The 22,467-nt window shown below is 36.0% G+C and overlaps 2 protein-coding genes across 2 annotated transcripts in view; one reads left to right on the top strand and one right to left on the bottom strand.

The window, feature by feature from the left end:
- The window catches only part of LOC107478777 (glycine-rich RNA-binding protein 3, mitochondrial-like), a 2,175-nt gene extending 1,099 nt beyond the window's left edge, over positions 1–1,076 (bottom strand). The window contains exon 1 of the mRNA XM_052256137.1: positions 1,014–1,076. Coding sequence (XP_052112097.1) covers positions 1,014–1,076 — 63 coding nt within the window. The remainder of the gene's footprint in view (positions 1–1,013) is intronic.
- Positions 1,077–16,709: 15,633 nt separating this feature from the next.
- Positions 16,710–21,109, top strand: LOC107475975 (ubiquitin domain-containing protein DSK2b). The gene is made up of 8 exons (XM_016095690.3): positions 16,710–17,132; positions 17,799–18,530; positions 18,710–18,930; positions 19,027–19,137; positions 19,753–19,808; positions 20,102–20,130; positions 20,346–20,438; positions 20,515–21,109. Exons 1-8 carry the CDS (start codon positions 16,901–16,903, stop codon positions 20,661–20,663), a joined length of 1,623 nt encoding a protein of 540 aa, XP_015951176.1. The 5' UTR covers positions 16,710–16,900; the 3' UTR covers positions 20,664–21,109.
- The last annotated feature ends 1,358 nt before the right edge of the window (positions 21,110–22,467 follow it).

Below are 22,467 nucleotides of genomic sequence, written 5' to 3'. Positions count from 1 at the left end.
ACACCAGCTCAGCTTTTGACCCGTCTCTCTCTCATCTTCATGAGCTTTCTCTCTCTCTTCGAAGTTCGATGGTGGCTGGATAGCGGAGGAGCGCGACGCCTACTCTTCTTTCTTGTGGTGACAGGAAGCTCGCAGTGAGACGCGACAAAGGAGCTCGGCGACGCTAGGGTTTCTGCCTTCGTCGATCTTGGGGGATGTGACGAAGTAGGGGCTGGAAGGAAGGTGAACGACAATGGTAGGGGCTGGGAGGAAGGGAAACGACGTACGATGGGTAAGAGGGGATAATTAAAAAAATAAAAAAATGAATTAAAAAAAAAACTGTGACCATAGAGTATCTATGGTCACTTTCAAAAACCGTGACCATAGACCCTTTTAGGTCATCCTTTCGAAAAACTGTGACCATAGACTCTTTTTTGTCACTGTAAAAAACTGTGACCATAGACCCCTTTAGATCACTCCTAAAACCGTGACCATACACCCTTTTAGGCCACCCACAAAAACCGTGACCATAGACCACTTTAGGTCACCCCCCAAAACCGTGGCCATAGACCCCTTTAGGTCACCCTTTTTTGAAAAATCGTGACCATAGACCCTTTTTTGTCACCGTAAAAAACCGTGACCATAGACCCCTTTAGGTCACCCCTAAAACCGTGGCCATAGACCCTTTTAGGCCACCCCCCAAAACCGTGACCATAGACCACTTTAGGTCACCTCCCAAAACCGTGACCATAGGTACTCTATGGTCACCCTTTTTGTAAAAACTGTGACCATAGTCCCTTTTTGGTCACTGTAAAAAACCGTGACCATAGACCCCTTTAGGTCACCCCCCAAAATCGTGACCATAGACCCTTTTAGGCCACCTTTTTTTAGAAAACCGTGACCATAGGTACCCTATGGTCACCCTTTTTGTAAAAACCGTGACCATAGTTTTCTTTTTTTGGTCACGGTAAAAAACCGTGACCATAGGGGGTCTATGGTCACGGTTTTTTGCCGTGGACAAGGTATGGAGATACCAAGGTCAAATCTGTGTCCCAAGAGAAGGCGATCTTCAAAACAAGATTGCGGAAGAAGCCCATAAAGGAGACTTTACCATTCACCCAGGCATGACAAAGATATACCATGATTTGAAGAAGATGTTCTGGTGGCCAGGGATGAAAAAGGATTTGGCTACAGTCGTGAATAAATGTCTGGTTTGTCAGAAGGTAAAAATCGAGCATCAAAAACCATCGGGGGTATTGCAACCTCTTGGCATCCCAAAATGGAAGTGGGAAAACATATCGATAGGTTTTGTCACGGGACTACCTCGTACTCAAGCAGGACGTGACGCCATATGGGTTATTGTGGACCGGCTTACCAAGACTGCCCATTTTCTACCAATCAAGGCGACCGACTCGTTAGAAAGACTAGCCACGCTATATATCAAAGAGATCCTGGGGTTACACGGGGTACCATCAACCATAGTCTCGGACAGAGACCCCGGATTTACCTCCAGGTTTTGGAACACATTGCAGAAGGCATTCGGGACAAAATTGTGCTTAAGCACGTCATACCACTCGCAAACAGATGGACAAATGGAGAGAACCATTCAGTCGTTGGAAGATATGTTACGAGCTTGTGTCCTAGACAGACTAGGAGAGCGAAAAAGTCACTTACCACTGATCGAGTTTGCTTATAACAACAGTTACCATAATAGCATCGGGATGGCACCATATGAGGCACTTTACGGGTGAAAGTGCCAATCTCCTTTATGCTGGTATATACCAGAAGAGAAAGGCTACTTAGAACCCGAATTAGTAAGACAGACCACAGAAGATATCAAAAGGATAAGGAAAAGAATACGTACCGCCCAAAGTCGACAAAAGAGCTATGCAGATCAACGAAGAAAACCCCTCAAATTTCAGGAGGGCGATCACGTGTTCCAAAAAAATCACCCCTACCACCGGGGTAGGAATGGCCCTTAAGGTACGAAAACTAAGACCCCGGTACCTGGGCCCATTCCAAATCCTCTGGCGTATAGGAAAGTCGACATACCAACTCGCCCTACCACCGAATCTATCGAGACTACACAACGTGTTCCATGTGTCCCAGCTCCAAAAAAAAAATACCAGCACGATCCAAGCCATGTGTTGCAGCAAGAGGATGTAACACTCAAAGACGACCTGACCTTTGAACTACCAGCCGTGAAGATTGTAGACAGAAGCATGAAGCAACTAAGGAGCAAGACGTTACGACTGGTAAAAGTGGCATGGGGTAGTAGCAATTCAAGGGACTACACATGGAAAAAGAGATGCTGACATAAGACAGAAGTTCCCGGAATTATTTACAGGTAACGATCATGGTGAAGATTTCCTTTCCAACGGTAGGAGATTACAATAAGACTCCTAAGTTATTTAACAATCCTCGTCGACCAATTTCGGATATGGAATTTGGGGACAAATTCTTTTTTTACGGGGGTGATAATGTAACAACCACCCATTCTAGAAACAAAAATTAAATTCGAAATTCGAAAGTCAGTTGGGAGTTGGGCTTAGAATTTTGAATTTATGGATAGGAATCTAGTAACCGCCTTCCGTTTGAATTTAAAATTATCCCAACCACCCTATCACCAAATGTATATAAATAGGGGTGCACCTATAGGTAGAAAATCACTTCTCTCAAGCACTAATCCTCTCCCTTCTCTCTCTACAAAAATATATTCTGTGTGCAAACACAAGGAACACAAGAGGCAAGCTCATAGGCAACAAGGAAGCGTTAGAAAAAGTGTAGGGAATTATGTTTTTTTAAATGCTTGGCATGTGTTATGTTCCATTTTTTATTATTACTTTCTTCCATTCACGAATATTATCATGACATTAATTTTCTTTCACTCATCTTTCATTCATGTTGAGCATGTCTCTCCACCATGTCATTCACGTCTTCTTGAATCATTATTATATGTCTCCTTATGATGTTCATTCAATTATTTACTATACCCATTTTTGTGCTCTTTCATATAATTATGTTGTTAATATTCCCTTTAGGTCGAGAGTACGTGCCCTCTTATAATGCTTATTCAATATCCTATATTATTATATTAATATTCTTATAATATCTAATCCAAGTATTTCAAATACTCACTTTCTTACAATATGCACTTAGATTATATTTTGTACATTATATCATTAATATCTTCTTAGGGTCAAGAGTACATGTTTCTTTATAATTATTTTATTCAGCTAATTAATATCCCTCATTTTATTACATGAAATTATATTGACTTTTATACCATTAGATTAATTCATTATTACTCCTTTAAAGCCAAGAGTACATGCTTTCTTAAATATTTTATTCAAACATCTAATATACCCTATTCTACTATATGCATATCATTATGTCATTATTACTCCTTTAAAGTCAAGAGTACATGCTTTCTTAAATATTTTATTCAAATATTTAATATACCCTATTCTATTATGTGCATATCATTATTATTACTCCTTCAAAGTTAAGAGTACATGGTTTCTTAAATGTTTTATTTAAATATATAATATACTCTATTCTTATTATATGACCGTTGCACCATTATATTACTCCTTTAGGATCGAAAATACATAATTTCTTTAATATTTTGTGCAATTATTTAAAATGTCCTATTTTCTGTACTTTGATATGACCTCTTTCAATCCATGCTATTATATTACCAAGATCTTTTAATTAGAATATCTATACACATGCTAGAGTCTCATGATTTTCATATATCCCTTTATTATCACAATTGTTCCTTTTCTTCCATGATCTCTTCTTATATGATTTTTCTCTCGTGTATGTTTAAACAACCTAAGTGTAAATTGAACTGAGGGAATGATCCTTCGGTAAGGGAAGGTGACCCCCAAAGACAAGATAATCGAGATGATCCTTCGGTAAGGGAAGGTGATCGAATCGAGATGATCTTCGATAAGGGAAGGTGATCGGTAAACTTTTGGGAACCTTCGGTAAGGGAAGGGGACTCCCATCAATTTTATATAATAAGATATCTTTGTTGATATAACTCTTTTCTTGTGTATGTCTAAATAACCTTGATTGTAAATTGAACTGAGGGAGTGATCCTTCGGCAAGGGAAGGTGACCCCCAAAGACAAGATATCGAGATGATCCCTCGGTAAGGGAGGGTGATCGATCGAGATGATCCTTCGGTAAGGGAAGGTGATTGCCAAGACGCTCGAGATAAGAACCTTCGGTAAGGGAAGGGGACTCTCATTTATACCGGTTTGAGCTCAATACCTTCCATAAAAGTTAAAAGTTAAGAAAGCATGAATGAAAGTTTGATGTTTATGTTTTTTTTCTTTAGATTTAATTATGATTATGTTGATGTTACTTAAGATGTTATCCTTCTATTTTTTTCCTTTTTGCACACATGTTTTACAAGAAAGATACATATTACATGCCACGTTATACGCTCTTTTTAAAAATCCCGCACGTGGACTGGAGATGGATATGGAGGTGTTGCATAGCACTCCTACTGAGACGTTAGGTTCTCACTCCCTTTCTTTTCCCATACTGTCTCCAGAGGAACATGGCACAGCGGATAGAGACGACTGCAGTGTCCCCCAAAGGTAACTTCTGAGTATGACCCCTCGAAGCACGCGTGGGTAGTTGCGACCACTACTACCGTGCTCCAAACTATCTACTTAGATAGAGAGTTCGTGGAAGAAGAACCCCAACTGCGTGTCGTAACCTTCCTAGACAGGAACGCTTCAGCATCTAAGAAGTGGTTATCTAAGGTGGTACACCTCGAGTCTGACTCTGAAACCGAGGAAGAGGAATCCGACAACCCGAGCCAAGGATAGGACATGACACAAGGATGGAAGTTTCTTCGATGAAACTAGTTAGGATGCGTTAGTTTCCTTTTCGTCATAGTTACCTTTAAGCACTATCTCCTTTAGAACCGTGTTCATGGGAATTCTTTTATGTTTGCTTGAACCTCTTTGAGTTTTATTCAATTTCATCCTTTTAGTACTACTCGATTTCCACCCAATGTTTCGCGCATATTTTCCTTCTTTTATTAACTAACGATTTAGTTCTTTGCTTTTTCATATTAAGTGTGACACCCTACTTAAAGGCCTTTAAAGGTAGAATATTAACTTAGGATGTTACATTATTGGTATCAGAGCAAAGTCGATCCTAGAGATCCTGTTTTAGAAGGTACGACTGATAGAACCTCTCCTTATAGTTACCCATGAACAGGAAACCTATGGCAAGCCAAAGGAGCCCACCAGTCAGAAGATTGAATCAAGGGTAAGTGCACAATTAATGGAGTTCCTTTAGCTATTCTTTACGATACTGGTGCTTTTCATCCATTTATATCTCTCTCTGCTACTAGTAGAATCAGTTTACCCATAACCAAACTACCATATGTCCTACTGGTGACTACCCCAGCCAGTAAGAGTGTTAAAACTCAGCAGGTTTGTCAGGGGACTTGCATCCTCATTTTAGATAGGTCATACCTTGCTGACCTAGTGTGCCTCCCTTTAGTAGAACTAGACATCATCCTAGGAATGGATTGGCTCAACAAAAACCGAGTCTTGTTAGAGAGAAAAGTCATCTTTCTTTCTCCATCCATACATGACACAAGTGATAAATGACCTTCCAAGATCCTCCAAAGGTACAAGTACGAGACAAGAATGTGCCTTGCAAAATTCGGTAAAAGCAGATCCCAATCAGGAGTTGGGTGAGATACCAGTAGTACGAGACTTTTCAGATATCTTTCCCGAAGATATACCCTCTTTTTCTCAACACGAGAAGTCGAGTTCTCCAAAGAATTGGTGCCTGGAATAGGGCCAATCCCCATAGCCCCTTACCGGATGGCTCCGTTGGAGCTCACTGAACTAAAGAACCAACTAGAAGAACTGCTACAAAAGGGATTCATCAGACCAAGCGTCTCTCCCTGGGGAGCTCCAGTATTGTTCAAAAATGATCGCAGTATGCGTCTCTGCATAGACTATAGACAACTCAACAAAATCACGGTGAAGAACAAGTATCCCCTCCCAAGAATAGATGACTTAATGGACCAACTACAAGGTGCAATGGCATTTTCAAAAAATTGATCTGAGATCAGGGTATCATCAAATAAGGGTAAAAGAAGAAGACATTCCGAAGATGGCTTTTCGAACGAAGTTTACAATAATGTCTTTTGAGTTGCGTACTAATGCAATGCAAGAAGGTAGTGGCGTATGCGTCAAGGCAACTAAAGACCCACGAAGCCAACTATCCAATTCACGACCTTGAATTAGCCGCAATAGTATTTGCACTGAAGACATGGAGACACCATTTGTACGGAGTTGAGTTTCAAGTATTCTCCGATCATAAGAACTTAAAGTACCTGTTCGACTAGAAGGAACTCAACATGCGACAAGGGAGGTGGATGGAGTTTCTTAAAAACTACGACTTTGTTCTAAACTACCACCCGGGAAAGGCTAACTTGGTGGCTGACGCTCCAAGTCGAAAGGTACTCAAGGCATCATGGCTGATGATAAAAGAGGCAGAGTTGATAAAGAATTTCAGAGACATGAACTTACAAGTCACCCCCGCTCCAGAAAGCATACGTTTGAGCCACCTAACAGTGACAAGTCAATTCAAGGAACAAATAACTAAGGCACAGAGCTCTGACCCCGACTTTCAAAAAATCATGCGCCTTGTCAAAGAAAGAAATTTGAAAGGTTTCACCAAAGGAGAGGACAAGGTATGGAGATACCAAGGTCAAATCTGTGTCCCAAGAGAAGGCGATCTTCAAAACAAGATTGCGGAAGAAGCCCATAAAGGAGACTTTACCATTCACCCAGGCATGACAAAGATATACCATGATTTGAAGAAGATGTTCTGGTGGCCAGGGATGAAAAAGGATTTGGCTACAGTCGTGAATAAATGTCTGGTTTGTCAGAAGGTAAAAATCGAGCATCAAAAACCATCGGGGGTATTGCAACCTATTGGCATCCCAAAATGAAAGTGGGAAAACATATCGATAGGTTTTGTCATGGGACTACCTCGTACTCAAGCAGGACGTGACGCCATATGGGTCATTGTGGACCGGCTTACCAAGACTGCCCATTTTCTACCAATCAAGGCGACCGACTCGTTAGAAAGACTAGCCACGCTATATATCAAAGAGATCCTGGGGTTACACGGGGTACCATCAACCATAGTCTCGGACAGAGACCCCGGATTTACCTCCAGGTTTTGGAACACATTGCAGAAGGCATTCGGGACAAAATTGTGCTTAAGCACGTCATACCACCCGCAAACAGATGGACAAATGGAGAGGACCATTCAGTCGTTGGAAGATATGTTACGAGCTTGTGTCCTAGACAGACTAGGAGAGCGAAAAAGTCACTTACCACTGATCGAGTTTGCTTATAACAACAGTTACCATAATAGCATCGGGATGGCACCATATGAGGCACTTTACGGGTGAAAGTGCCAATCTCCTTTATGCTGGTATAGACCAGAAGAGAAAGGCTACTTAGAACTCGAATTAGTAAAACAGACCACAGAAGATATCAAAAGGATAAGGGAAAGAATACGTACCGCCCAAAGTCGACAAAAATGCTATGCAGATCAACGAAGAAAACCCCTCGAATTTCAGGAGGGCGATCACGTGTTCCAAAAAAATCACCCCTACCACCGGGGTAGGAATGGCCTTTAAGGTACGAAAACTAAGCCCCCGGTACCTGGGCCCATTCCAAATCCTCCGGCGTATAGGAAAGTCGACATACCAACTCGCCCTACCACCGAATCTATTGAGACTACACAACGTGTTCCATGTGTCCCAGCTCCAAAAAAAAAATACCAGCACGATCCAAGCCATGTGTTGCAGCAAGAGGATGTAACCCTCAAAGACGACCTGACCTTTGAACTACCAGCCGTGAAGATTGTAGACAGAAGCATGAAGCAACTAAAGAGCAAGACGTTACGACTGGTAAAAGTGGCATGGGGTAGTAGCAATTCAAGGGACTACACATGGAAAAAGAGATGCTGACATAAGACAGAAGTTCCCGGAATTATTTATAGGTAACGATCGTGGTGAAGATTTCCTTTCCAACGGTAGGAGATTACAATAAGACCCTTAAGTTATTTAACAATCCTCATCGACCAATTTCGGATATGGAATTTGGGGACAAATTCTTTTTTTTACGAGGGTGATAATGTAACAACCACCCATTCTAGAAACAAAAATTAAATTCGAAATTCGAAAGTCAGTTGGGAGTTGGGCTTAGAATTTTGAATTTATGGATAGGAATCTAGTAACCGCCTTCCGTTTGAATTTAAAATTATCCCAACCACCCTATCACCAAATGTATATAAATAGGGGTGCACCTATAGGTAGAAAATCACTTCTCTCAAACACTAATCCTCTCCCTTCTCTCTCTACAAAAATATATTCTGTGTGCAAACACAAGGAACACAAGAGGCAAGCTCATAGGCAACAAGGAAGCGTTAGAAAAAGTGTAGGGAATTATGTTTTTTTAAATGCTTGGCATGTGTTATGTTCCATTTTTTATTATTACTTTCTTCCATTCACGAATATTATCATGACATTAATTTTCTTTCACTCATCTTTCATTCATGTTGAGCATGTCTCTCTACCATGTCATTCACGTCTTCTTGAATCATTATTATATGTCTCCTTATGATGTTCATTCAATTATTTACTATACCCATTTTTGTGCTCTTTCATATAATTATGTTGTTAATATTCCCTTTAGGTCGAGAGTACGTGCCCTCTTATAATGCTTATTCAATATCCTATATTATTATATTAATATTCCCTTAGGGTCGAGAATACATGCCTTCTTATGTCTTGCTCAACATATAGGCACATGTGTGATCTCTTACATGGTTATATTATTATTTATAATATTTTAATTCAATTATTTAATATGCCATATTCTATTATATGCATATATGTGATCTCTTACATTATTATATTACTATTTATATTATTTTATTCAAATATTTTATGTGCATATTATTATGTTATTATTACTCCTTTAAAGTCAAGAGTACATGCTTTCTTAAGTATTTTATTCAAAAATTTAATATACCCTATTCTATTATGTGCATCTATGTGACCTGTTATATTATTATGTCATTATTACTCCTTTAAAGCCAAGAGTACATGCTTTCTTAAATATTTTATTCAAACATCTAATATACCCTATTTTACTATGTGCATATCATTATGTCATTATTACTCCTTTAAAGCCAAGAGTACATGCTTTCTTAAATATTTTATTCAAACATCTAATATATCCTATTCTACTATGTGCATATTATTATGTCATTATTACTCCTTTAAAGCCAATAGTACATGTTTTCTTAAATATTTTATTCAAACATCTAATATACCCTATTCTACTATGTGCATATCATTATGTTATTATTACTCCTTTAATGCTAAGAGTACATGCTTTCTTAAATATTTTATTCAAACATCTAATATACCCTATTCTACTATATGCATATCATTATGTCATTATTACTCCTTTAAAGTCAAGAGTACATGCTTTCTTAAATATTTTATTCAAATATTTAATATACCCTATTCTATTATGTGCATATCATTATTATTATTCCTTCAAAGTCAAGAGTACATGCTTTCTTAAATGTTTTATTCAAATATATAATATACTCTATTCTTATTATATGACCGTTGCACCATTATATTACTCCTTTAGGATCGAGAATACATAATTTCTTTAATATTTTGTGCAATTATTTAAAATGCCCGCACTTTGATATGACCTCTTTCAATCCATGCTATTATATTACCAATATCTTTTAATTAGAAAATCTATACACATGCTAGAGTCTCATGATTTTCATATCTCCCTTTGTTATCACAATTGTTCCTTTTCTTCCATGATCTCTTCTTATATGATTTTTCTCTCGTGTATGTTTAAACAACCTAAGTGTAAATTGAACTGAGGGAATGATCCTTCGGTAAGGGAAGGTGACCCCCAAAGACAAGATAATCGAAATGATCCTTCGGTAAGGGAAGATGATCGGCAAACCTTTGGGAACCTTCGGTAAGGGAAGGGAACTCTCATCAATTTTATATAATAAGATATCTTTGTTGATATAACTCTTTTCTTGTGTATGTCTAAATAACCTTGATTGTAAATTGAATTGAGGGAGTGATCCTTCGGTAAGGGAAGGTGACCCCCAAAGACAAGATATCGAGATGATCCCTCGGTAAGGGAGGGTGATCGATCGAGATGATCCTTCGGTAAGGGAAGGTGATCGCCAAGACGCTCGAGATAAGTACCTTCAGTAAGGGAAGGGGACTCTCATTTATACCGGTTTGAGCTCAATACCTTCCATAAAAGTTAAAAGTTAAGAAAGAAGAAAGTATGAATGAAAGTTTAATGTTTATGTTTTCTTTAGATTTAATTATGATTATGTTGATGTTACTTAAGATGTTATCCTTCTATTTTTTTCCTTTTTGCACACATGTTTTACAAGAAAGATACATATTATATGCCACGTTATACGCTCTTTTTAAAAATCCCGCACGTGGACTGGAGATGGATATGGAGGTGTTGCATAGCACTCCTACTAAGACGTTAGGTTCTCACTCCCTTTCTTTTCCCATACTGTCTCCAAAGGAACATGGCACAGCGGATAGAGACGACTACAGTGTCCCCCAAAGGTAACTTCTGAGTATGACCCCTCGAAGCATGCGTGGGTAGTTGCGACCACTACTACCGTGCTCCAAACTATCTACTTAGATCGAGAGTTCGTGGAAGAAGAACCCCAACTGTCCGTCGTAACCTTTCTAGACAGGAACGCTTCAGCATCTAAGAAGCGGTCATCTAAGGTGGTACACCTCGAGTCTGATTCCGAAACCGAGGAAGAGGAATCCGACAACCCGAGCCAAGGATAGGACATGACACAAGGATGGAAGTTTCTTCGATGAAACTAGTTAGGATGCGTTAGTTTCCTTTTCGTCATAGTTACCTTTAAGCACTATCTCCTTTAGAACCGTGTTCATGGGAATTCTTTTATGTTTGCTTGAACCTCTTTGAGTTTTGTTCAATTTCATCCTTTTAGTACTACTCGATTTCCACCCAATGTTTCGCGCGTATTTTCCTTCTTTTCTTAACTAACGATTTAGTTCTTTGCTTTTTCATATTAACTGTGACACCCTACTTAAAGGCATTTAAAGGTAGAATATTAACTTAGGATGTTACATACATGATATTGTGCATGAATCTTCCGCTCCATATACTTCGCAACAAAATGGTTTGGCGAAAAGGAAAAACCGTACCTTAGTGGATATGGTTAATTCAATGTTACTAAATGCAAAATCGCCTTACAATTTGTGGAGTGAAGCATTACTGACATCATGTCATATCCATAATAGGATACCATCAAGACATAGAAAGGTTTCTCCTTATGAAATTTGGAAAGGAAGGAAACCTAATTTAAATTATCTTAAAGTGTGGGGTGTTTAGCCTTTTATCGAGTTCCTGATCAAAAGAGAACCAAATTGGAGCCAAGAGCCATAAAAGACATTTTTATAGGATATGTTCAAAATTCTAATAAAGCATATAGAATATTAGACTTAGTGTCTAATGTAGTTGTTGAATCAAGAGAGGTAAAATTTATTGAAAATAGATTTATCAATAATTCAACTTCTAATTCAGAGTATTCCTAAAATGATACTAATATTTTACAAGAAATAAATAATCAAAACAATAAATGTCTAAGCGACAAAGAATTGATTGAACCAAGGAAGAGCTTGAGAGTAAGAAAAGAAAAGGACTTGGGTTCAGATTTTATTTCTTCTCAGGCTATCACCTTTTTTGGTAGAAGGAGCTAGGAATTCTGTAACAAACAACATTCCTATTGTTATTAACATAGAAGGTGATTCTCAAACATTCAAAGAGGCTATGGCTTCAAGAGATTCTGCTTTTTGGAAAGAAGCAATAAATGATGAAATGGATTCAATATTATCTAACAATACTTGGGTCTTAGTTGATTTGCCTCCAGGATCAAAGACTATAGGACGTAAGTGGGTATTTAGAAAAAAGTATAACACTGATGGTTCATTACAAACCTTTAAAGCAAGGTTAGTGGCCAAGGGATTTAGACAACAAGAATGTCTAGACTATTTTGATACCTACGCACCTATGGCAAGAATGACTTCTATTAGGACTCTTATAGCATTAGCATCCATACATAAGCTTCATATACATCAAATGGATGTTAAAACGACTTTTCTAAATTGATATCTTAATGAATAAATTTATATGGAGCAACCTGAAGGTTATGTGCTACATGGAAATGAAAAGAAAGTTTGCAAATTAATTAAGTCTTTGTATGGGTTAAAACAAGCGCCTAAACAATGGTATGAGAAGTTTGATTCAGTGGTGTTATCAAATGGCTTCTCATATAATAGTGTGGATAAATATATTTACTCAAAATTTACTAAAGATTATGGAGTAATCATTTGTTTATATGTTGATGATATGTTAATCATCGGAACAAATTTAGAAGGAATTCGTGTAACAAAGGAGTATCTAACTTCTAAATTCAAGATGAAGGATTTGAATGAAGTAGATACAATATTAGGTATAAAGGTGCATAAGAATGAAGTTGGCTTTACTTTAAGTTAATCTCATTATATCAAAAAGGTATTGGAAAAGGTTGATCATCTCATTATTAAAGAATCTAATACACCCTATGATCCTAATCTTAAATTATAAGGAAACATGGGTAGACTTATAGCACAATTAGAATATGTTAGTGCTATAAGAAGTCTAATGTATGCAATGCATTGTACTATACCTGATATAACATTTGCTGTGTGCAAATTATCAAGAATTTCAGAAAAGCCTAGCAATCAACATTGGAAAGCTATAATAAGAGTTCTTGGTTATCTCAAGAAAATCATAAACTTGGGATTACATTATAGTGATTATCCCGCAATTTTTTTAGAAGGTTATTCCGACACAAGTTGAATTTAGTAACAACAAATCCACTTCAGGATGGATTTTCACCATAGGTGGTGGAGCAATAAGTTGGGCCTCAAAAAAATAAACATGTATTACACATTCTAATATAGAGGCTGAGTTTGTAGCTTTATCAGTCGCAGGGAAAGAAGAGGAATGGTTAAGAAACTTGTTATATGATATAAAGCTGTGGTCACAGTAAACGACAGCCATTTCAATCTTCTGTGATAGTGAATCAACTATGTCTCGAGCATATAATAAGGTTTATAATGGAAAGTCTAGACATATAAGTTTGAGACATGAATTTGTGAGGCAACTAATAGATGATGGTGTAATTACCATCAATTATGTAAGATCTCAAGAAAATTTAGCAGACCCTTGGACTAAAGGTTTGTCAAGGGATAAAATCAAAGAGACTACTGCTAAAATAGGATTAAAACCTATTATTGCTAAATGATGGAAACCCAACCTTATTCTAGTAGACAACTAGTTTCAAGGTTTAATGGGTAATAACAAGTTATTTAGCAATTAGAGTACTAAGGTATAGGATTTAGTGCTATTTACAATAAATTAGGAGGGTGAGTTAAAACTCTTAATGGAATGATAATATTATTTATCAAAAGATTCCACCTATATGAATATAAGAGTGGTGCCGCTCTAATCGAGAATTTTAGAGGTTTTATTCTCGTAAATATTCATGAAACCAGGATGAGCACAAGGCCATATAACTGCTTAAAATTATAAACTCTTGAACTTGGAGGGTATAAGTAATGTGTGTGATTTTTTGTACTAGTAAATGGAGTATAAGTTTAATCGATTAGACACCTATCACTTCGTTAGAACTTTAAAATTACACTAAAAGAATGTTTAATCTTAGTGACACATTCTTTATGCATATACTTGTATAACATTAAAATTTTGTAAATAGTAGGGAATTGAAAGGTATTTACAAATTTAATTAATTAATATTATTAATATTATTGATATTATTATTAATATTATTATTAATATTAATAAACGGTTACTAACTGTTTAGTACCATTTGGTTGAAGGGACATAATCTTTAAAGAATTGTGTATGTTCAAAATATTGTGTCTATTGGTTAAAGGGATACAACTCTTTAAGAATTGTGTATGTTCAAAACATTGTATCTATTGGCAATAGAAAAGACACAACCATCTGTATACGTAACTAATCATAATTGCTAAGTTCAATATGTATAAATAAATCCTTATCCACTATTTCATAAAAACAAGTACTAAGTGTATATTTTAATCAACTATTAAGAGATTTTCTTTATTCAAGAGAGTTGAGAATTTCTTACTATTGTTAATTAAGAAATTCTTAGGTTTCATTGTATCCTGGGAGAATATTGTCATCAACCCTATAGCAACTAAGTGTAGCGACAAATATCTCTCTAAAAAAAGAGATCTAATTGTGCTTTGAACCCACTACACAAATATAAAATTTTGTCATCTTACCATCTTCATATACCCAACACTTACAGTTGAGTTTCAATGTCGTCTTTAAACTTAACAATATTTGTCTTTGAGATACTTTTCGATAACAGAATAATGACATGGAGGTCACGCTGAAAATTATGTTGCATTGGTAAAATGCCGTTTTATTTTTGGCGCCAAAATAGAACATAAACGACATCTTTTAGAGTATTTTGAGGGGTTTTAACTCTAACATGTTAAAATCCCTTAAAATACTCTAAACACTGTCGTTTATGTTCTATTTGGGCGCAAAAAATAAAACGATAATATTTTACTAGTCCAATTAGGCCTCTATTCAAGCACCTCATCATTTCGTCATAGAAAAATATTTTAGAGACAACTGTTGTTAAACTCAAAGACAAATTTAAAATAATTTTAAATTTAAAAACATTAAAACTGAACTGCAAATTCAGAGACTACATTAAATATTAACTCTTTATTTCTCTTCTCCTTAAAAAGCAAATGCAATGTACAGAAATACTTTTTAATTACTTCTCCAAATCATTTAATTTATCATAGAATAAAAATATGAACCCAAAAACCTTTAAAGCTAATAAAAATTTCTAAAAGTAGATGAGATTTTTATTTTATTCTATTTATATTGTGACATGTCAGTAATTTTAGAAATAGGGAGAGATTAGTTCAAACAATTTTTTTTAATTTTAAAAATTTAAAAATTTGAGAAAAAAATTATCTATATTATTAATGAAAGAACATTAGGAAACCAATACTTTTTAGTGTAGAAAATGAGAAATTTGATTAATGTTATTTTATATGTAAAACAAAAATAAAAAAATATTGATCACTTATAATTTCTTTTATTTTTTTTTGTGGTATTAGAATTTCTCTTATTAATGTGTTACATTATAAATCTTATAGAACACCTTAAAAGTTTAGAAAATTTTTAAGTGTGCCATCATATCAGTGTTTCAATAATTTTTAATCGCTAATTTTAATTATAAAAAATATATAATATATATAATTAAGATCAATAGTTAAAAGTTACTTATACACCGATACAACGGTACACTTAAAAATCTTCTTAAAAGTTTTCCATAAACAAAGTCTAACTGCAATGACCCAGTAAAAAAAAGAAAAAAACACTACAAATTACAAGACTCTATAAGGGTGAGGGTTTATTGGACTGGCCAGAGTTGGGCCAACGGGTGGATAAAAAATGCACTCAAAGATTAGGCTATACTGTTGGGCTAGGCTCAATCTCATATATATAAAGGAATCGATTATTGGTTTGAGTTTAGTGGACCCTGCCACTTTGTTGTTTGTCCAATATCGCAGTAAATTGTAGCTCATTTTCTTTAAAAACAAAAAAGAAAAAGAAAGAATAATCCTAAGTTCTTAACACTTTTCTTTGTTTTATGACTAGTGACTAATATTTTGTTTCTGAACATTTATTTTTTAAAATACCGACCCAAATATCATTCAATTTCCCTCTATGTATTATGACTAGAATTTTGATTTAACTCTTAAAATCTTTTGATATTACAATTTTAAACGAATCAATCGATTTTATAAAATTTATATTATGTCCGACAATTTTACAATTTAAATTTTGTTAAAATTTTACGTTTTACGTATTTAATTTATTTTTTTAATTTTATGTAAAATTTCGATTTTCTCTATTTTATTTCTATGTGTACATTTTGTAGAAAGATAAAATTAAAGTAAATAATAAGATTGGATGAAGATTGAATATCAATCTTTCAATAATAAAAAAAATTAGATATAAAAAAATGGTGTATAATACATATTTTCTAAAATGTTATAATTTTGTACTTTTTACAAAAACTATTTTTATAATATATATAATTTTAATATGAAGATATTTTATATTTTATTTAAAATAATGTAAATACATAATTAATAAGTAACACTTATATTTTTATATAAATATTAAGAATGTTCAGTGTATAAATAAAATTATAGAAATAATTTAAATAATTAAATAAAAAGAAATTTAAATTGTAAATTTTAACAGATAAACACAATGTACTGAAAAAATTGATTTTACAGAAGAAAAAATAAAAGAAAAAGTGAATCGAACTTATCATGGGTTGTTTTGTTCATAAATCATAACACACACTTGGACTAAAAGATATGTTTAAATTTAAATTTATTTATTTATAAGTTTTATAAAACCTTCAATTTTTAATCGCTATTCTTTTTATTTTATAAAATATTGCATAAAATTATTATTTTTCTCCCTCTTGTTGTTCCTACTCTCCCTACCCAAGTTTGCAGCTCATTCTCTCTCTTCTCTTTTCCCATCTTCTATTCCTCTTGGATTGTGCTAGGGTTAGTGTTTTCTTCATCCCCAATTTTCATTCCCAACCTTTGATTCGATCCGGTTCACAGCGCGTGAAGCCCTACGCGCCTCCATTCTTCATTGGGGGACATGGGAGGTGACAGTGCCGCAGAGAGGTCTACGGATTCAAAGGTCTCTGAACCCGTCAGCATCAACATTCGGTGTTCCAATGGTTCCAAGTTCTCGGTTCAGATTTGCCTCGATTCCACCGTCGGATCCTTCAAGGAAGTCATTGCTGGCAGCTGCGATATCCCAGCCGGTCAGCAGCGCCTGATTTACAAGGGTCGGATCCTGAAGGATGATCAGACCCTACAAAGCTATGGTGATGATTTGATCTCGTTCTTTTATTGTTCAATTCATAAAATTGGGCTTGCTTTTGCTCTATTTGGTTCAGGTTTTTGTTTATGAACCTGTGGAAACCTATGATCGATTGTATGGTTTTGTGGTGGGAGATGTTCGTGTGTTTTCTGATTTTTATTATTCTTTGCTTAGTTTGAGAGTCAGCTAGGGTTTTGTGGTGGTTAGAGTTAGAAGGTTTCGGATTTCTAATGTATGGTTTGGGTGTTCAATGTGAAAAGGAATGAATTTGCTTCCAATTGGGGAACATTATTGATTTGTTGGCATACTATACTTTTCTTAGGGGAATACTATGGTGAAGAGTGTTTTTCAATGAAGAGTGAAGATTGTTCTTTGAACAATAGAGAAAAATATTTAAAAAAAAATAAACATATAATTTGCAATGCACACTCTCCTCTCTTCACCATAGAAATTACCCTTTCCTTATTATTTTTAATGAATTTGAGGGAAAGGAATACGAATGTTTAATTAGTTTTGGGTTTCGGTTTAGAATATAGAGCTTGGGCGTGTTTGAGAAATCATTTGTATTCATGTTAAAGCAATTTTATTGCTCAGTACAATCATGTTATACCGTGACAATGATAATCCCCTTGTCTTTCGATACAGCTTAATTTTCTGTTTATCTGTGTAGGCTTGGAGGCAGATCACACCATCCATTTGGTTCGTGGCTTCACACCTTCCAATACAGGTGGGGGCACAAATACCAGTGGCACCAATACCGCCACGACTAATGCCAGAAGTACTGGTGCTGCTGAGGGTGGGGGCTTAGGAGGCCTTGGTTTTGGAGCTTCATTGTTCCCTGGATTAGGTTTGAATGGGATGGGTGGCAATAACCTATTTGGAGAGGGATTTCCGGATCTTGAGCAGATGCAGCAACCATTTATTTCAAATCCCAATTTAATGAGAGAAATTATGAACACACCTGCTATGCAGAACCTAATAAATAATCCTGAGATTGTGCGGAATCTTATAATGAGCAACCCGCAGATGCAGGAGCTCATGGATCGGAATCCTGAGTTAGCTCACATACTTAATGATCCAAGCACCCTCCGCCAGACACTTGAAGCTACAAGGAACCCTGAGATTATGCGTGAAATGATGAGAAATACCGACAGAGCAATGAGCAACATTGAAGCATCTCCTGAGGGATTTAACATGTTGAGGCGCATGTATGAAAATGTTCAAGAACCATTTTTAAATGCTACTACGATGGCTGGAAACACAGGAGGCAACAATACACCACTTTCTGGGACTCAAGCCAGGGACCAATCAACAAATCCCTCAACTACTAGCTCCGAAGCAACTGCTGGTTCTCCATTACCCAATACTAACCCACTCCCCAATCCTTGGTCCTCTACGGGAAGTAAGTTCTTATGCTATATTTTGCTCCTTAGAATCCTGTGACCGGATGGCTCATTCTAATCAATTGTTTTTATTACGTTTTCCCTTACTCTGATATTTTTTTAGCTCTTTCAAGACTAGTAAATAGATTTTTTGTTGCTCATTACTGGTACTACTGTAATTGATGGTGAATATTTGCAGCTGGTGGTGCCCAAAATAACAATAGAAGGTCAACCCCTGCTGGTGGGGATGCTAGGCCGCAGGCACCTACTGGCTTAGGAGGGCTTGGACTGCCGGATCTTCAAGGCATGCTGGGCGGCAATGCTATGCCAGATCCTGCTTTAATGGCCCAGTTAATGCAAAATCCAGCTATCTCAAACATGATGCAAAGTATGCTTTCCAACCCACAAACTTTGAATCAGGTATATGTTTAGTTTGCCTAGTAAGAGTACAAGATGTGTTGTGGACGTGTGGTTCCCTTGGATCTATCCTTTTAACGTTATTCTTTTTTCTTTTAGATGCTTGGAGCTAATGCTGATCAGCGTGGCATGCCTGATTTGAATTCTCTTAGAGAAGTGATGCAAAATCCAGAGTTCCTTCGCTTATTTTCTTCACCTGAGACACTGCAGGTAAACAGATGTTGATGAGTTCTTGTTGACATTGAGTATCTTCTCTTAAGCATATGGTTGAGTATTTGTCTTTGCTTGTGTTAATAAGCATGTGGTCTACTGCACTTACTTAGTCTTTCGAGTATTGGCATTGATGTTTGGATGTGGTTCATTTTATAACAGAGTAGCTTGCTTGGACGTTGATATTTTAGGTTCTTCTTAAATTTTTGTTCTTTCTCATAATTTACAATAGGCTATAGTACATGTCACATGATAAGAATTTAGGGCAGTTTTCGCATGACAAAATTTTGAGATTGTATAGGAAAATGCATCTAAAGTAGGTTGCTACATTGTAGATGGAATGAAGGACAAGCTAAAGACCTCCCCTTTCATATAATGTTGTGTGTATCGATTCTAATAGTAATTTTTGTTACAAAAATAAATGGGTTTTAAAACTTTTAGTTCATTTAGAAATGATCATAATTCTCCAAGTGTTTTCTGGGAGAACATTTTTTTTAACAGAATTTGATTTTGTGAAATATAATGATGAAGAAGAAACTGTGTTGATTCCTTGTGTAATTTTATTCATTGGTTTCAATTAATTTTCTTACCATTTATTTTATTGCGCATTGGCAGCAACTGATGTCTTTTCAGCAAGCTCTTCTGTCTCAGCTTGGTCAACAACAGCCACGGTAATTATTTTTAATAATTCTTGTGAATTTGATAATGAGGTTTAATGTGTAAAGGTTTTTGCTGAATACTTATAATGTCTTTCTGAAACATTGGAAGGATATTTTAATTTCTCCATTTAAAGTAAATCTTTGACTCGGGACACAAGGGTGTGGGTTCAAATCTCTGACCAAATATGATGCCTTGCTTGTATTGCAATGTCTGAAATCAGCACTTTTTAAACCCATCTAGACTTTTAATCTCTTTTTCTATATTTTTTTTCTTGATTTTCTATTAATATGAAAAGCTTTTGCAGGGAATCAGGTCAAACTGGCGGAGGCACTGGTATGCGAGCTTATGTTGATATAAACTATTTAATTTTATGCCATAGTTTTTGCAATTCAAATTATTTTATATCATTTCTTCTATTAAGATGATCCATCAGTACTTAATCAGTAGTAATTGTTTTTTATATATTGAGATTTAGATTTGCAGGGGCTTGATTGACCACAGATACCGTACATATCTGTTGATAATAACTAACTATTATTTTTTGCTAGGTCCTTTGAACAACTTGGCAGGTTTGGAGTTGTTATCAAGCATGTTTGGTGGACTTGGAACTGGCAGCCTAGCTGTTCCAAATAGATCAAATGGTTAGCGTTGTTCTCATCTTTTGTTTCTTTCTAAATAAATTTTATGTCGATTCGCTGACATTGTTGCCTTCTGCAGAGCCGCCCGAGCAGTTGTATGCAACCCAGCTTTCTCAGCTTCAAGAAATGGGATTCTTCGACACGCAAGAGAACATAAGGGCCCTTATTGCCACATCCGGTAATGTTCATGCAGCAGTTGAACGACTTCTAGGAAACCCTGGTCAGTAGCAGGCAATGTGAACGAAGTCTAATTCCAAAGCTCGGTCTCTTCTATGGATTTCTGAGGTTGGTCGCTTCGACAATCGGTTGTGTTCAGGTGCCTTGTTGGGTGTTTAAATAAAATCAGAAATCTATCCGAATTTCGCAGTCAGAGCTGAAATGGTGTAGGATACATACATTGGATTGTAATTTCTACTCTCAATCCCCCTTTCGAGTTCTGATGATGATGGTCCTCTTTTCGTGGTGTACATACTTAAAATTAAACTCTAGATTTTAGACTCAGCAACAAGACCTCAAAAAGTGTTTTCAACTGAATCGATTTTTATACTATTCATTTGTATTATTAATACTTTAATAACTCTCTAAATTACATGCTTTGGCAGGTGGAATGGTATTGTGATGAGACTGGCAGTTAAATCCCAACTGCTAGAATGTCATGTGAATTTTTTTTATTATATATTGAGTTAGCTTCCATCTTCCTCGTGCAATATTTTTTTCCCTCTCTTTTTTATAGGGAATCACAAAGTGTTGTCTTGGCGAGTAAAAATGACTATACGAAAAATGTCACGAATTTAATTGAATTCAACTGCAAATTCTTTTTTTGGTGAACAAATATTCTTTCAGAAAAGCTCTACATCTATGTAAAAATTACATAGATGGTATCTAAACAATTTTTACTTCACGCTCTAAAAATAAACTACATAGATGGTATTCAAGTAATTTCACTCGAAGTCTCACTACTACGTTTGTTTTACACGCGCCTCTTATATAACGAATCCTTATTGATAGCTTTTAGTGGCTAAGAGAAGGGGGTTAAAGAGAGAGAAAGTTAGAGAAAGTTACACCCAGATATATCCTGGTTCAGCTGCTAAGTGTAGTGCAGCCTACATCCAGTCTCCATCACAACAATGATGAAATAATGATGAAATTTCACTATAATCAACCTGATTACAAACTGTAAAGTGCTAACCCAACTTACAAGGGGATTCCCACAGAATTATGAAACACAACACAGATATACAAAGGAACACTAAGGACATCTATGGCTTTTTCTTTTTAATTTTGCACTCTCTGCCTTTTTTCGCTCTATGGTTTTTTCATACAAACCTCACTGTTTGCCTTTTTTCCATGAGACTCAAGACATGACAAAATTAAACAGAAAAATTACAAAATAAAATACATTGAAGGAGAAGAAAAACTGTAAGCTTAGGTAGCTATGAGACTTCTGTGCTTTGCAATCTCTCACTTTCTCCTTGAATCAAACCGTGACTGTTCACCCTTTTATATAGAGGAGAAGCCTTCACAGTTGAAACAAAAACCAAGCTTAACTTCTTTTTTTTTCACCCATAACCGGTTCGGTCAGAGAGAGAAGAGATAACCCATGCAAAACCCAATATGCAAATACCTCTAGTTCTTCCTTGGTCATCATCCTTCATTAATCCGAGCGCTCCATCATTGGCTTGTTCTCCAAGATGAAATTCTGACCCTTGATGCTTCATGATGATGATGATGGCTTCATCTGCTCCAATCTTTGCCTCTTCCATCACGTAGCCACCCTAGCTACCTTCTGTGGTGGTTGAGCAGAATCAGAGACAAGCCAACACTTCAAGGATCTTCACCTTGCTGGCCGAGATCTTTTCTTCCATTTTTTGTATGAAGAAGCTAAGATCTCATCACCAAATCTTTCCACGAGTGATAAGAATCTCAGCCACAACATACTTTATGTTTTCTTTTTCGTGCCATCATTGTGATGGTCTTGTGACTTGCTTTTCCTTCTTTTCGGTGACTCAAAGTTGCTTTCATGGTTTGCTGT

The sequence above is a fragment of the Arachis duranensis genome, unplaced genomic scaffold (genome assembly GCF_000817695.3).
Source record: "Arachis duranensis cultivar V14167 unplaced genomic scaffold, aradu.V14167.gnm2.J7QH unplaced_Scaffold_165934, whole genome shotgun sequence".
Taxonomy (NCBI): domain Eukaryota; kingdom Viridiplantae; phylum Streptophyta; class Magnoliopsida; order Fabales; family Fabaceae; genus Arachis; species Arachis duranensis.
The sequence above is the reverse complement of the archived record's forward strand: the minus strand, read 5'-3'. Positions and strand labels throughout refer to the sequence as shown.